Source organism: Entelurus aequoreus, linkage group LG08 (assembly GCF_033978785.1).
Source record: "Entelurus aequoreus isolate RoL-2023_Sb linkage group LG08, RoL_Eaeq_v1.1, whole genome shotgun sequence".
Lineage (NCBI taxonomy): Eukaryota > Metazoa > Chordata > Actinopteri > Syngnathiformes > Syngnathidae > Entelurus > Entelurus aequoreus.
The window spans coordinates 41,413,055-41,427,063 of NC_084738.1; the positions used below are offsets into that span (position 1 = coordinate 41,413,055).

The following is a 14,009-nucleotide window of genomic DNA, read 5'->3' on the forward strand; positions in this document are numbered from 1 at the left end:
GCCTCTTTACTCTTAAGAGGGATTTCTGCAGCATTAGATAAAATGATCAAATTTAATGCAACAGATGACCATATTGACTGAATTTTAGTGCAAAAAAATAATTCAGGCCATATTGTGTTGCATCCTGCACCATGTCAGCATGTAAGAAATAGCCAAATAATTAAGATGACATCACTTTTTGGTAAACAAAAAAACTGCAATGTTGTGATTTTCCATGCTTCACCTGAGATTCTACCTCAAGCTGACGTGCTGAATAAATTACTATTAATAACCTTTTATTAATAATTATACAGTATATGGAAGCTATTTTAATTTAATATTTGATGTTACTGTATATGGGATTTTTGGTGTGTTAGAAGAAATCCAAAAAGAAAAACAGGTGACTGACTTTCTAATTTGTTTGTAGGAAATTATTAAAACATAATGAGATTTCTGTGTTTCAGTTCTTCTATGTTTGTTGGACCAAGATCCTTGTCAAACTGCTGTCTGGTTATGAAAAGCTACTTCCTGTCATATAAAAAGTGAGAATTTGCTTCTTTTTTTAATGTTATTATTTTGTGCTTTTTTACAGATTATAATGCACACCGGAATTTGTAATGTTTTGGTTACATTATCAATTGTGAAAAAATACAGTATTTAATAATATTTACATTGAACATTTGGACATGTTTTTGTCAATTACTAGGATATTAATATTTGTATAATTTACATTGCACAGCATCACACTGTTTCAATTAGTTTTACTTTATTACACCAGTGGAAACCAGTTGTAATAATTTAATAATAATATTTAACAATTATATTTAAGAATAATTTTGGAATATTCTTTAAATGTATGATTATTTTTTAGAATATATTGTACAACTTCTTTACACAAGTAGACAAACTATCATCTTATTAATTTTATTAATTTTAACTTACTATACTGTAGTTAATAATAACAATAATAATATTGACAATAATACTAATTATAATGATAATAATATCAATAATTATTATTATTATTATAATCATAACACTTTTTGAATTAAATACAAAAATAGTTCAATTTTAAAATATAGAATGTATCATTTTGGGGGAATATTTTAACACTGGTGTAGAACTTAATTACACAAGTGGAAAAATATGATATTATTTTATAACTGCAATATTATGTAATCATATTTTAAATGAATTTCATGTTCAAATATTTCCAAATGGGTTTGTTAATTATTTTTAGACTATTTTCACTGGTGAACAATTGCTCTGCATTACACAAAGAGGGAAGTATTAACTATTTATTTATAATACTTCAATAGATAATATGATATGTTTTACAATTATTACAATAAAATAATTTCACTTTAAATATTTTTAACGGGTTCAATAATTTAAATGTATCCTTTTTAAAATATTTTTACACCAGTGTAGAACCTAATTACACAAACGGAAACATTATTTTACCACTATAATTAAATGTCAAAATTATATTTTTAAATGTTTTTAAATTGGTTTGTTAATTTAAATAGATTATTAATTTTAGACTATTTACACTGGTGTAGAACTGCACTAGATTAATAAGGGGGAAAGTACACGTGATTAAAAAAGAATACGCCAAAATTATCACTCGATATTTCAAAAATGAAAAACAATAGAAAACCTAGCTTGAACACAAGTGTTGTACGTACAACATCAAGATTATATGAGAATTCCTCCAAAACGCGCTTGAGGATGTCGCGATCCACCGTGTTGAGCTGTTATTCAATCTTTCATGTCATCGAGATCTTCCAGGGCTCTTTCCTTTACACAAGCAGCCAGTCCCTTTATAATGATATGTAATAATAATATTTAAAAATAATTTCCCACTCAAATATTTGTAAATGAGACTGTGGATTGAAATGTATTTTTTTTAGACTACTGCATTTACACTGGTGTAGAAGTGCACTGCAATAAATACACAAGGGGAAAAGTATTATTTGTTTTAATGCTATGTTTTGAAATAATTTAATGTTTGAATTATTATAATATTTTGACTTTGCTGTGGGCTGCTATTTTCTGATAATTATTTCCAATATTTACTCTTTCTCGCCAGCAGTCTCCCATGCAGGCAGCTCGCCGTCACAGACTGCGTTTGGGGGCTTTCTGCATGTTGGCAGCCGGCATGGCGTTAACGTCAGAAGCTCCGCCTCCACTGTCGCCATCTTGTCCCCACTTATGCGTCTGCGACGTGACCACACGGCGGGTCAACTGCTCCTACGGCGGCCTCAGCACTGTTCCCGAGACTCTCCCTTCTGACGCCAACCAGCTGAACATGAGCCACAACGCCATCAGGATTTTGGCGCCTCAGCGCTTCCGATCCCTGACTCGACTTTTAGACTTGGATTTGAGTGACAACCTGCTGGCGTACATCCAGGTGGACGCTTTCATTGGTTTGAGAAGCCTCGTCAATCTGCGCCTGGCTCGTAACCTCTTAAAGATCCTTCCAGTTGGAGCTTTTTCCGGCTTGTCGGAGCTGCAGCTGCTAGACGTGAGCAGCAATGAGCTCCTGGGCTTCCTTGATTTCACTTTCAGAGGCGTAGCGCGGCTGCGTGTGATCCAAGCTCTGCAAAACGACCTGGTCTTCATCTCTCGCCAGGCTTTCGCCGGCCTAAGCGGCCTTCGCCAGCTCTACCTAGACGCTTGCAACGTGACTTCTGTGCCCACAGAGGCGCTGGCACACGTTGGTGGGCTGACAAGTTTATATTTGCAGCGTTTCGACTCTAGCTCGCTGCCGAGCTACGCTTTCATTGGCTTGGCGCAACTCAAGCAGCTTGTCGTCACGGATTGGCCCAGACTGGAGGCGCTGTCAGCAAACAGCCTCGTCGGCCTCAATTTGACATCCCTCACGATTAGAAAATGCAACCTCAGCGCTGTCCCTTATGTCCCTTTGCATCATCTGGTCTATCTGGTCCACCTTGACCTGTCCTATAACCCCATCACTTACATCCACGCCAACCAACTCGGCGAGCTCCCCAGGCTCCAAGAGCTCCACCTCGTCGGAGGACGTCTTCTGCACATTCAACTCATGGCTTTTGCTCGTTTGACGCACCTGAACCTCCTCAATGTGTCCGGAAACCTCCTGAGCACGCTACAGGAGGGCGTCTTTCATTCCCCGCACGGCCTGCAACATCTCGGCCTGGACGCCAACCCCCTTTCCTGCGACTGCCGCCTGCTGTGGCTCGTCCGCCGTCGCTCTTCACTGAGCTTCGGCGGACGCTCTCCGGTGTGCAGCAGCGCTCTCCGCTCGTGGGGTTGGCGTAATTTCCTGGAGTGCGCCGAAGCGGAAACCCTGCTCACGTGCCGGCCGCCTCGCATCCAAAGACGCCAACTCCAGCAGGTGAGGGCGGATCAGGGCCACACGGTGCTTTTCTATTGCAGTGCGGAAGGTGACCCCGCGCCATCTGTCACCTGGTTGAGCCCACAGCGAAGAGTTTTCGGCGAAGTGGGCAGGATACGTGCGCTCGCTAATGGCTCGCTGGAGGTTCGCTTTGCTCAGCCTCAGGACAGCGGCACTTACTGCTGCGTGGCATCCAACGTGGCGGGAAACGACACGTGGCCTGTCACCCTCCACGTTCGAGGTTTCTCCTCATCCCCCAACCCTTTTCATCTTAAAAGCTGGCTGGCCTTTCCGTCCACCTCTCCCGGGGATGCGAGCGGCTCGCAGGAACTCCCGATCGATGTCAAGACGCTGCTCATAGCGGCGTCCATCGGCTTACTTTCGTTTTTTGGCTCGGTGAGCTTGTGCTTCGTCTTCATGTTCTTGTGGTATAAGGGCAAAGGGCAGAGGAAGCACACTGCCACCATTGCGTACGTGCCACGCAGCGCCGTGGTGAGCAGAGATGGCAGCGCAGGCAACTACATGGAGACCAGCAAGTTTACCATGAAACTGATGTAAACAATTCAGTGATTTAAAAAAGTTGCACAATAAAACATTAGGCGATATTTGCATACATTTGTATTACTTAAATCAAGGGTGTCAAACTCGTTTTCAATGAGCGCCACATCGCATGTATGACTGCCATCATGAATTTTCCTATGCATTTGATTAGCATATGTATTTTTATGTAAACTATAAAAAAAAACAATCTGTAGATTTTACAGTAAACAACTGGCAATTTAGTCACCAGAATTTTGCTGTAAAATATGCAGCTGAGATAGGCTCCAGCGACCCCCCGCTACCCCGAAAGGGACACGCGGTAGAAAATGGATGGATGGATGGATACAGTGACTTTTACAACATATTTTGGTAAATGGGAAAACAGTACTACTGTTTTTTTTTTACAATAAGAAACTTGCAGCTTAGTTGTCAGAATTTTACTGTAAAATGTATGGTGTTTTTACAACATATTACTGGAAATGGAAAAACGACCCACTTTTATGTTGAAATCCGGCAAATGGGCTGCCGATTTTTATTGTAAAAAACTGGGCTACTGTTCTTCCATTTACAGTAATACATTCTTAAAACAACAACTGTAAATCTTTCGTTTAAAAAAAACAATCTGGCAGCTCAGACCCTGTCATTTCAATTTTACCATAAAAAACAGCGATAGGCTTTTTCAACCTACAGTAAATAGGGGTTAAAAACCCTGATTATTAAAAAATATATATGGTAAATTTTTACAATTTGATGAATAACATGCTTTGAAATCAGTATTTATTTTTGACTAAATGATAATATTTGTTGCAATAATATGGTCCATGAATCATCCATCAATCCATCCATCCATTTTCTACCGCTTGTCCCTTTTGGGGTGGCGGGGGGTGCTGGAGCCTATCTCAGCTGCATTAAAGTATAAAATGTATGTAATTTCAAGCTGTACATTTTTTTTTTTCAAAATGGAAAGTATTAATAAATTTAGTAAGAAAATATATGGTACTTTATTGACCTATATTATTTCCAGGCATTTGTGAGCTATATACAATGATGTGGTGGGCCAGATTTGGCCCCCGGGCCTTGAATTTGACGCATGTGACCTAAATGATATGATGCAGAGTGAACTGCAAACAAACTTATTTAGGACAGATTTTATGTTCACTTTACTGACAAACTGCCGCATGTCAGCAGCATGTCGAGAGAAAATATGCATTCAACCTTATATTAAGGTTCTTTTGGCACGTTTGATCTTGATTCCACATAATTTTATTGTATTTTTATTTGTTTTATGTTTTCATTAAATAAAGTACTGTACACTCAGTTTATTGTGTGGTTCTGTATTCAATCAATCAATCAAAGTTTACTTAAATAGCCCTAAATCACGAGTGTCTCAAAGGGCTGTACAAGCCACAACGACATCCTCGGCTCAGATACCACATCAGGGCAAGAAAAAACTCAACCCAATGGGATGACAATGAGAAACCTTGGAGGGGACCGCAGATGTGGGGACCCCCCCTGGGTGACCGGTGCAATGGACGTTGAGTGGATCTAGCATAATAGTGTGAGAGTCCAGTCCATAGTGGATCTAGTCAGCAGCGCAGGGTCGTCCCTAACTGATGCACAGATGAGTGGTCCACCCTGGGTCCCGACTTTGGACAGCTAGCGCGTCATCTGTGGTCACTGAATCTTTGCCTGGGAATCACTGTTCACTGCTCGCTGTACATAAACTACCAAGTGAGACCTACACTGTTTCAATGTCCATTTCTCAGATGATATAATTGTTGATGACTGAAGTGCTGATATCAACCAAACCTAACCCCGCCCCCGTCCCCCGTCCCCGTCCGTCCATCCCCGTCCCAACCCCCTCCACATCCCACCCCCGGATTGTAAATAATGTAAATAATTCAATGTATATACTCTGATGATTAACTTGTGTGATGACTGTACTATGCTGATAGTATATATTTATACCATGAATTGATGAACGTGGACCCCGACTTAAACAAGTTGAAAAACTTATTCGGGTGTTACCATTTAGTGGTCAATTGTACGGAATATGTACTGTACTGGGCAATCTACTAATAAAAGTCTCAATCAATCAATCAATCACTAATAAGCCGCAGTTATTTGAACGCAGATTTCTTGCCGGGACATATGGTACAATACAATCAGCAAGATAGGATGGAGCTAGACCGTGTAGTATTTTATACTAAGGATAAAAATACGTATTGAGCTTAGATTTCCAAAATGAAGATAAAGCTCCGTCATACACTAGAGACAAATATGAATTCTCACGTCTCACTAATTGATGAACGTGGACTTAAACAAGTTGAAAAACGTATTCGGGTGTTACTAGAGATGTGGCCTGCCGATATTATCGGCCGATAAATACTTTAAAATGTAATAGCGGAAATTATCTGTATCGTTTTTTAAATTATCGGTATCGTTTAAAAATATATATATATATTTTTTAAATTAAATCAACATAAAAAACACAAGATACACTTACATTTAGTTCACCAACCCAAAAAACCTCCCTCCCCCATTTACACTCATTCGCACAAAAGGGTTGTTTCTTTCTGTTATTAATATTCTGGTTCCTACATTATATATTAATATATATCAATACAGTCTGCAAGGGATACAGTCCGTAAGCACACATAATTGTGTGTGCTGCTGGTCCACTAATAGTACTAACCTTTAACAGTTAATTTGACTCATTTTCATTAATTACTAGTTTCTATGCAACTGTTTTTATATTGTTTTACTTTCTTTTTTATTCAAGAAAATGTTTTTAATTTATTTATCTTATTTTATTTTATTAATTTTTTTTAAACAGGACCTCATCTTCACCATACCTGGTTGTCCAAATTAGGCTTAATAATGTGTTAATTCCACGACTGTATATATCGGTATCGGTTGATATCGGTATCGGTTGATATCGGTATCGGTAATTAAGAGTTGGTCAATATCGGAATATCGGATATCGGCAAAAAGCCATTATCGGACATCCCTAGGTGTTACCATTTAGGGGTCAATTGTACGGAATATGTACTGTACTGTGCAATCTACTAATACAATTCTCAATCAAAAACGTTTTAGTATACGTATACGAACAATATTATCATTATTATTAACAATTAAAACAATTATAGGATGGGTTACAGTACCCCCCGCGACCGGGACAAGCGGTAGAAGATGGATGGGTGGCTGGGCATAAGTTCATAGCATTGGTAGGTCTGAGTTGACTGTCACTTTATTTTGAAGATAGGTTTTGCCGGAAGTTGATACGCTAACCCGGAATGTCACTTTATTTTGAAAATAGCTTTTGCCGGAAGTTGATACGCTAACCCGGAAAAAAACTTCAAAGTGCGGCTAGTGTTAGACAACGAGCGTCGTTTTTGTATGAGATTAGTAACTAAAACGCAGCATAGTGGCATATTTTTCTGTTTGGGATTTATTATTTGGTAAAAGTGAAAACAATAATTTTATGGTCAGACTTTGTAATAAACACACTTTTCTTGACGTTCGCGTACCGCTAGGCAGCCGGTTGTTAGCATTACCAAGCTAATAATAATAAGATGAGTCTAGCAGTTCACCGAGAGCCCAGGAAGACTGCGGGGAATCGCATGTCAAAGCTGCTGGACGCAGAAGAGGAAGACGAGTTCTACAAGACCACTTATGGAGGATTTAACGATGTAAGTTTCATCGCTTCATTTCTGTATATTGAGGTGGAAAGCCAGCATCAGGCTATTTTCTAAATGCATATCATATGGTTTGAAATGTAATTATTTTGCAATTACCTAGCAACGGTTCAAGTAGGTATAGAAAATTGCTTTATTTGGATACGATAACAATACTGATTATAATGTGAAATATGAACCCCTTGGGTAGGCTAACCGTGAATGCTTGCAGTAAAGAAAAGAAAAAAGAGTTGGACAGACTGCTTTTTCTGTAAAATAAAAAGTTGAACATATTTAAAAAGTTTATAAACTGTTACGTTTTGCGGCTCTATAGTTTTTTTTTTTTTTTTTTAGAGAAATAAACTGTACAATGTCCCTTTTGATAGTATAGGTTGCAGACCTCTGCCTTAGATCATGCATATGTTTCCCAACACTTTGATACAGTTAAGAAAACAAAGCACATTGTAATCTGAAACAACTGCATGGGAGAAATGCTGTAAATTTACAGAACAACGTTGAATTCATAATTTGCAGCATTTCCCTGTTGCGTTTGCTTAGCGATCAGTTGGATCATTATAAATTATAAATAAATGATAAATGGGTTATACTTGTATAGCGCTTTTCTACCTTCAAGGTACTCAAAGCGCTTTGACAGTATTTCCACATTCACCCATTCACACACACATTCACACATTGATGGAGGGAGCTGCCATGCAAGTCGCTAACCAGCAGCCATCAGGAGCAAGGGTGAAGTGTCTTGCCCAAGGACACAACGGATGTGACTAGGATGGTAGAAGGTGGGGATTGAACCCCAGTAACCAGCAACCCCCCGATTGCTGGCACGGCCACTCTACCAACTTCGCCACGCCGTCCCCTATATATATATATATATATATATTATAGTGTTTGCTTTTGTTGGGCACTGTACTTTGAAGCTAAACTAGCTCATTTTTTCCTCTCCAGGAATCGGGAGATGACGAGTACCACGGAGAACATTCAGACACAGAGGATGAGGTGGACAGCGATTTTGACATAGACGAAGGGGACGAGCCAGACAGCGACCAGGAGGAAGACGCGCCTCGGAGGAAAAGTCGTGTGGTTACTAAAGCATATAAAGTACTTCATTGGTTTTATTTCTATTTGGCTTCATTTTGTAGCTTCTTTTTAATGGCTGTTTTTCCTGTGTGTTCGCTGCGAAGGAACCTGTCAAAGTTGCAAAGCCTAAGCCTAAGCCAAAAAGACCCTCAGAGGAGACGAAGAAAGCGGAGAAAACCAAAGTGGAGCTCAAACGAAGACTTCCTCAAGAATTTCAAGACCTATGCGAACGTATGATTGCAACATTTTACCACAGATGCATAATCCCCCCTGTTGTGTTACTATGAACACATTTTAACACATCATCTGTACTTGTACTTTTGCATACACTGTCCACTTAGCTCCTGAGGGTGTGATTGTGGGCAGTGTAGTGTTGTCCAAAATTCATAACTTGTGCTGCGCTTATTGGAAATGCAATATCTTCCTCTTCTCTTCTTTTTAATTGTGAATTGCATCCACTTGAATTATCCCTCCCTTTCCGCTACATAGCCAAGAAGGTGCTGTTGATCGTTGTTGGGCACCATCGCTGCGCGCTCACCATTAATGCGCCAATTGAAACGCACCCAACAAGTGACGCCGTCTTTGTGTCTCTTCTAGCCCGGAAGTCCGTGCGACAGTCCACCAGCGAACACACCCGGAAAACTAATCTGCGCCTGCAGGAACGCCAGGACGCCCCTCGGCGCAGGAGAGGGGCCCATCGAGACCGACCTCTGACCCAAGAGGAGCTGCTGGCCGAGGCCAAGATCACCGCCGAACTCAACATTCGATCACTGGGTATCAGTATTGTTTTCACATGCGAGGCCCGGCGGCCATTTTCAGTAATAATGAATTATATTACCGTATTTTTCGGACTATAAGTCGCAGTTTTTTTCATAGTTTGGCCGGGGGTGCGACTTATACTCAGGAGCGACTTATGTGTGAAATTATTAACACATTACCGTAAAATATCAAATAATATTATTTAGCTCATTCATGTAAGAGACTAGACGTATAAGATTTCATTGGATTTAGCGATTAGTAGTGACAGATTGTTTGGTAAACGTATAGCATGTTCTATATGTTATAGTTATTTGAATGACTCTTACCATAATATGTTACGTTAACATACCGGGCACGTTCTCAGTTGGATATTTATGCGTCATATAACGTACACTTATTCAGCCTGTTGTTCACTATTCTTTATTTATTTTAAATTGCCTTTCAAATGTCTATTCTTGCTGTTGGGTTTATCAAATAAATTTCCCCCAAAAATGCGACTTATACTCCAGTGCGACTTATATATGTTTTTTTCCTTCTTTATTATGCATTTTCGGCCGGTGCGACTTATACTCCGAAAAATACGGTAGATATTACACTATTTCGCTTTTTTTATAACACCAAGCTAAGATGACGATGTTTTGTCCTGCTAGCTTAGCATACATTGACATACAGTGAATTGGTTTTAGCATCTTTTGTCCAAGAATAGATTGGACCCCTCAGCTTTAAGGCTTTTAAATGTGATTCTGGGTGTAGAAAACTACGAGCGCCTGGAAGCGGACAAGAAGAAACAAGTACACAAGAAGCGTCGCTTCGAGGGCCCGACCGTCCGTTACCATTCCGTCCTCATGCCCCTCGTCTCGCCATCGCTACCCAAAGAGGAGAACGTCGACGTCGAAGGGTATGTTTGCAGTTTGTCTTACCTTTGAACTGTTTGTGTAATCTGTTCAGCAAAAACAATCTAGCCTGGTTTAATCCTTTCCATGTCATAGGAAATATTGTGTTGTTACTGCTTATGTAAGCTGACTGTGGAATTACTCCTCAGGTTGGACCAGGATGTCCCGCAGACCGCTCCGGCGAATCCCGCCACGCCTTCCCAGCAGCCCGCCGGCGGCCTCTGCTCGCGCACCTATGTGACATTCAGCGACGACGAAGCCTTCGATGCCGCCTTCCCGCGCAGCGCCCAGGCGGCCCCTCAGGTACCCGTGCAGGAAATCTGCCCCGTCACCCACAAGGCGGCGCTGTACCGTGACCCGGTCACCGACATCCCTTACGCCAACTCGCGAGCCTTCCGCATCATCCGGGAGGCGTACCGTAAATACGTGGCCGCTCACGGCTTTCCCAACATGTCGGGAGGGACGACTGGGCACGACTCGGCTACAAGAGGCGCGCGCCACAAGGTGGCGGTCAAGCACGGCGCGGTTGCTACGTAGACGCTGGTACACACTAATCGGGACTTAGTGGAATTGCCCCCGTCATTCTGTAGATTGATTTCTAGAACTGCAAATCCACATAGAGTGGATTAAAAAATGCTTTTGGACTTTTTTTGTGGTTTTCTTTCAATAAACTGCTCTTTTGTATTGTGAAAATATGACATTTCTAAAACAAATAAAACGCCAAATAATTTATATTTAGTGTATGTGTTGAACCTCTTTATCATTTCATAACTTGGGTTTGTTTTAATTGCTTTCATTGATTCTGTAGGTAAATAACTGACAAATGATAGACTATTTTACCCAATACAGTACCTTTGACCCCTTAAAGAATGACCAACGGCCTGCGTCTGTTACATAAAAATGTTCTGGGAAATTCAAAACAAAACCAAGGTTTATTCAAAGTGTCTGCAGTCGTGTTGACCAACACTTACACCTTTATGGTCCCGAGTAGAGCGTCTTGTCACAGTTCATCACAGCTTTGCTCTGAGATCTTATAACTTTTATATCTAGCAAAATCAGTATGTTGTCACCAGTAACGAATAGACACATGTTGAATAGAGCATTAAAGGTTAAATTGTTATATATTGCGCTGTGCAGGAACATAACAAACACATGAAGTATAAAGGAAAAAACAGCACCATCTGCTGATTCTAATTGCTACCCTTTGCCCTTAGTACTGAGGGTGTCAAAACTGTTTCCACTTAGGGCGACATTCAGATACATAAAAAAATTGGTGTCGGGCAGGGATATTCAACTAAAAATGTTTTGGGGGCCACATTTGCAGAACGCTAAGGACCGATGGGCCGGACTTCTGCCTTCACTCTTATTCTTTTTTTGTATATTCCGAAGAATTTACAGTGGACATTTGATTTTTGTCTGATTTATTTTGTCAGAGTTACAGGTGTGCTGTGAGGTTTGTAATGACCTTCTGCAAAAATGTGAGTCTCTCACAAGTTTTTTGAACTGAACCAGTTGTATAGCCCAAATGATGAAAAAATAGAGGACCTGAAATGGAACCAGCAAAGAAGTTGAACAAAGGACTACTGAGCCTGACTGCATCTGAAGTAAACAAGCTCCAGCGACACCTTAATTACATAAATCACATTACAAAAACAATTGTAACTGTCATAACGGAGAGGACTCAAAGGGATGCCTTGAGAAACGCCTCAGTTATGTAAATCAAAATTGAACCCCAGTGTTTGCTATAGGTTAAAATGTCAATACAAGTTTGTGTATACAACAGGAACACTAGTGTTTTTAGGAATTTGCTGCAAAAATGTTTGTCTCCCTAGTTTTGAACTGAACTCAGGGGTCCGGTATAGCGTCATTCGGCCCCCGGGCCGCCAGTTGGATAGATCTTGCGTAGGGGTGAGGGGGGCACTATGATACATTTTGTACAAACCCCAAAACCAGTGAAGTTGGCACGTTGTGTAAATCGTAAATAAAAACAGAATACAATGATTTGCAAATCCTTTTCAACTAAATTCAATTGAATAGACTGCAAAGACAAGATACTTAACGTTCGAACTGGAAAACACATTTTTTTGTAAATATTAGCTCATTTAGAATTTGATGCCTGCAACATGTTTCAAAAAAATCTGACATAAGTGGCAAAAAAGACTGGGAAACACTTATTTGGAACATCCCACAGGTGAACCGGCTGATTGGGAACAGGTGGGTGCCATGATTGGGTATAAAAGCAGCTTCCATGAAATGTTCCATCATTCACAAACAAGGATGGGGCGAGGGTCACAACTTTGTGAAAAAATGCGTTTAAGAACATAATTTCTCAACGAACTATTGCAAGGAATTTAGGGATTTCACCATCTACGGTCCGTAACATCATTAAAAGGTTCAGAGAATCTGGAGAAATCACTGCACGTAAGCGATGATATTACAGACTTTGGATCCCTCAGGCGGTATTGCATCAAAAAGCGACATCAGTGTGTAAGGATATCACCATATGGGCTCAGGAACACTTCAGAAAACCACTGTCAGTAACTACAGTTCGTCGCTACATCTGTTAGTGCAATTTAAAACTCTACTATGCAAAGCGAAAGCCATTTATCAACAACACCCAGAAATGCCGCCAGCTTCGCCAGACCCAAGCTCATCTAAGATGTACTGATGCAAAGTGGAAAAGTGTTCTGTGGTCTGACGAGTCCACATTTCAAATTGTTTTTGGAAACTGTGGACGTTGTGTCCGCTGGAACAAAGAGGAAAAGAACCATCCGGATTGTTATAGGCACAAAGTTCAAAAGCCAGCATCTGTGATGGTATGGGGGTGTATTAGTGCCCAAGGCATGGGTAACTTACACATCTGTGAAGGCACCATTAATGCTGAAAGGTACATACAGGTTTTGGAGCAACATATGTTGCCATCCAAGCAACGTTATCATGGACGCCCCTGCTTGTTACAGCAAGACAATGCCAAGCCACGTGTTACAACAGCGTGGCTTCATAGCAAAGCGATTTACAGCCTAGCATGCGGTAAATCACCTGGCAGTGACGGAATCGCAGCTGAAATCCTCAAGTGTGGAAAGCCTGCTCTCCTCGACAAACTTCACAAGCTCCTCTGTCTGTGCTGAAGGGAAGGTGCTGTCCCACAGGACATGAGGGATGCTACCATCATAAGCCTGTACCAGAATAAGGGAGACAGGAGTGATTGTAACAACTACCGTGGTATCTCTCTACTCAGCACTACCGGTAAACTCTTTGCCAGAGTTACACTGAATAGACTCCAGGTTCTCGCTGAGAAAATATACCCAGAATCTCAGGCAGGGTTCAGAGCAGGAAGGTCTACCACTGACATGATTTTCTCTTTGAGACAGCTGCAGGAGAAGTGTAGAGAGCAGAGAAAACCACTCTACATGGCATTTATTGACCTAACGAAAACTTTCGACCTTGTGAGCAGTAGTGGCCTCTTTCAGCTGGTTAAACAAATAGGCTGTCCCCCCCAAACTCCTTTGCATCCTCCAGTCCTTCCACACCGACATGCATGGCACCATCCAGTTCGATGGGTCCACATCAGACCCCTTCAAAATCTGCTGTGGTGTCAAGCAGGGATGCGTGCTGGCGCCCACCCTGTTTGGGATCTTCTTTTCCCTCCTCCTGCGCCAAGCATTGGGTACAGCAACTGAAGGAGTC

The 14,009-nt window shown here is 41.0% G+C and overlaps 2 protein-coding genes across 3 annotated transcripts; both read left to right on the forward strand.

The window, feature by feature from the left end:
• LOC133655896 (leucine-rich repeat and immunoglobulin-like domain-containing nogo receptor-interacting protein 1) lies at window positions 1-5,213 on the forward strand. Of its 2 annotated transcripts, none has more exons than XM_062056500.1 (2): window positions 1-521; window positions 2,072-5,213. In XM_062056500.1, the coding sequence occupies exon 2, from the start codon at window positions 2,081-2,083 to the stop codon at window positions 3,911-3,913; it is 1,833 nt and encodes a 610-aa protein (XP_061912484.1). In that variant the 5' UTR covers window positions 1-521; window positions 2,072-2,080; the 3' UTR covers window positions 3,914-5,213. The 2 variants fall into 2 exon arrangements, with proteins under 2 accessions (XP_061912484.1, XP_061912485.1); XM_062056501.1 differs by having other exon boundaries at window positions 2,075-5,213.
• Window positions 5,214-7,214: 2,001 nt separating this feature from the next.
• vps72a (vacuolar protein sorting 72 homolog a) lies at window positions 7,215-11,040 on the forward strand. The gene is made up of 6 exons (XM_062055012.1): window positions 7,215-7,590; window positions 8,539-8,691; window positions 8,775-8,901; window positions 9,268-9,444; window positions 10,183-10,327; window positions 10,472-11,040. Exons 1-6 carry the CDS (start codon window positions 7,474-7,476, stop codon window positions 10,857-10,859), a joined length of 1,107 nt encoding a protein of 368 aa, XP_061910996.1. The 5' UTR covers window positions 7,215-7,473; the 3' UTR covers window positions 10,860-11,040.
• Window positions 11,041-14,009: the final 2,969 nt, after the last annotated feature.

Excerpts from the sequence above, each read along its gene's own strand:
- LOC133655896 (XM_062056500.1), top strand. The coding sequence starts at position 2,081 with ATGCAGGCAGCTCGCCGTCACAGACTGCGTTTGGGGGCTTTCTGCATG.
- vps72a (XM_062055012.1), top strand. The coding sequence starts at position 7,474 with ATGAGTCTAGCAGTTCACCGAGAGCCCAGGAAGACTGCGGGGAATCGC. Across the intron at positions 8,902-9,267 it reads ATTTCAAGACCTATGCGAAC|CCCGGAAGTCCGTGCGACAG; the intron begins GTATGATTGCAA and ends TGTCTCTTCTAG. Across the intron at positions 9,445-10,182 it reads ACTCAACATTCGATCACTGG|AAAACTACGAGCGCCTGGAA; the intron begins GTATCAGTATTG and ends TTCTGGGTGTAG.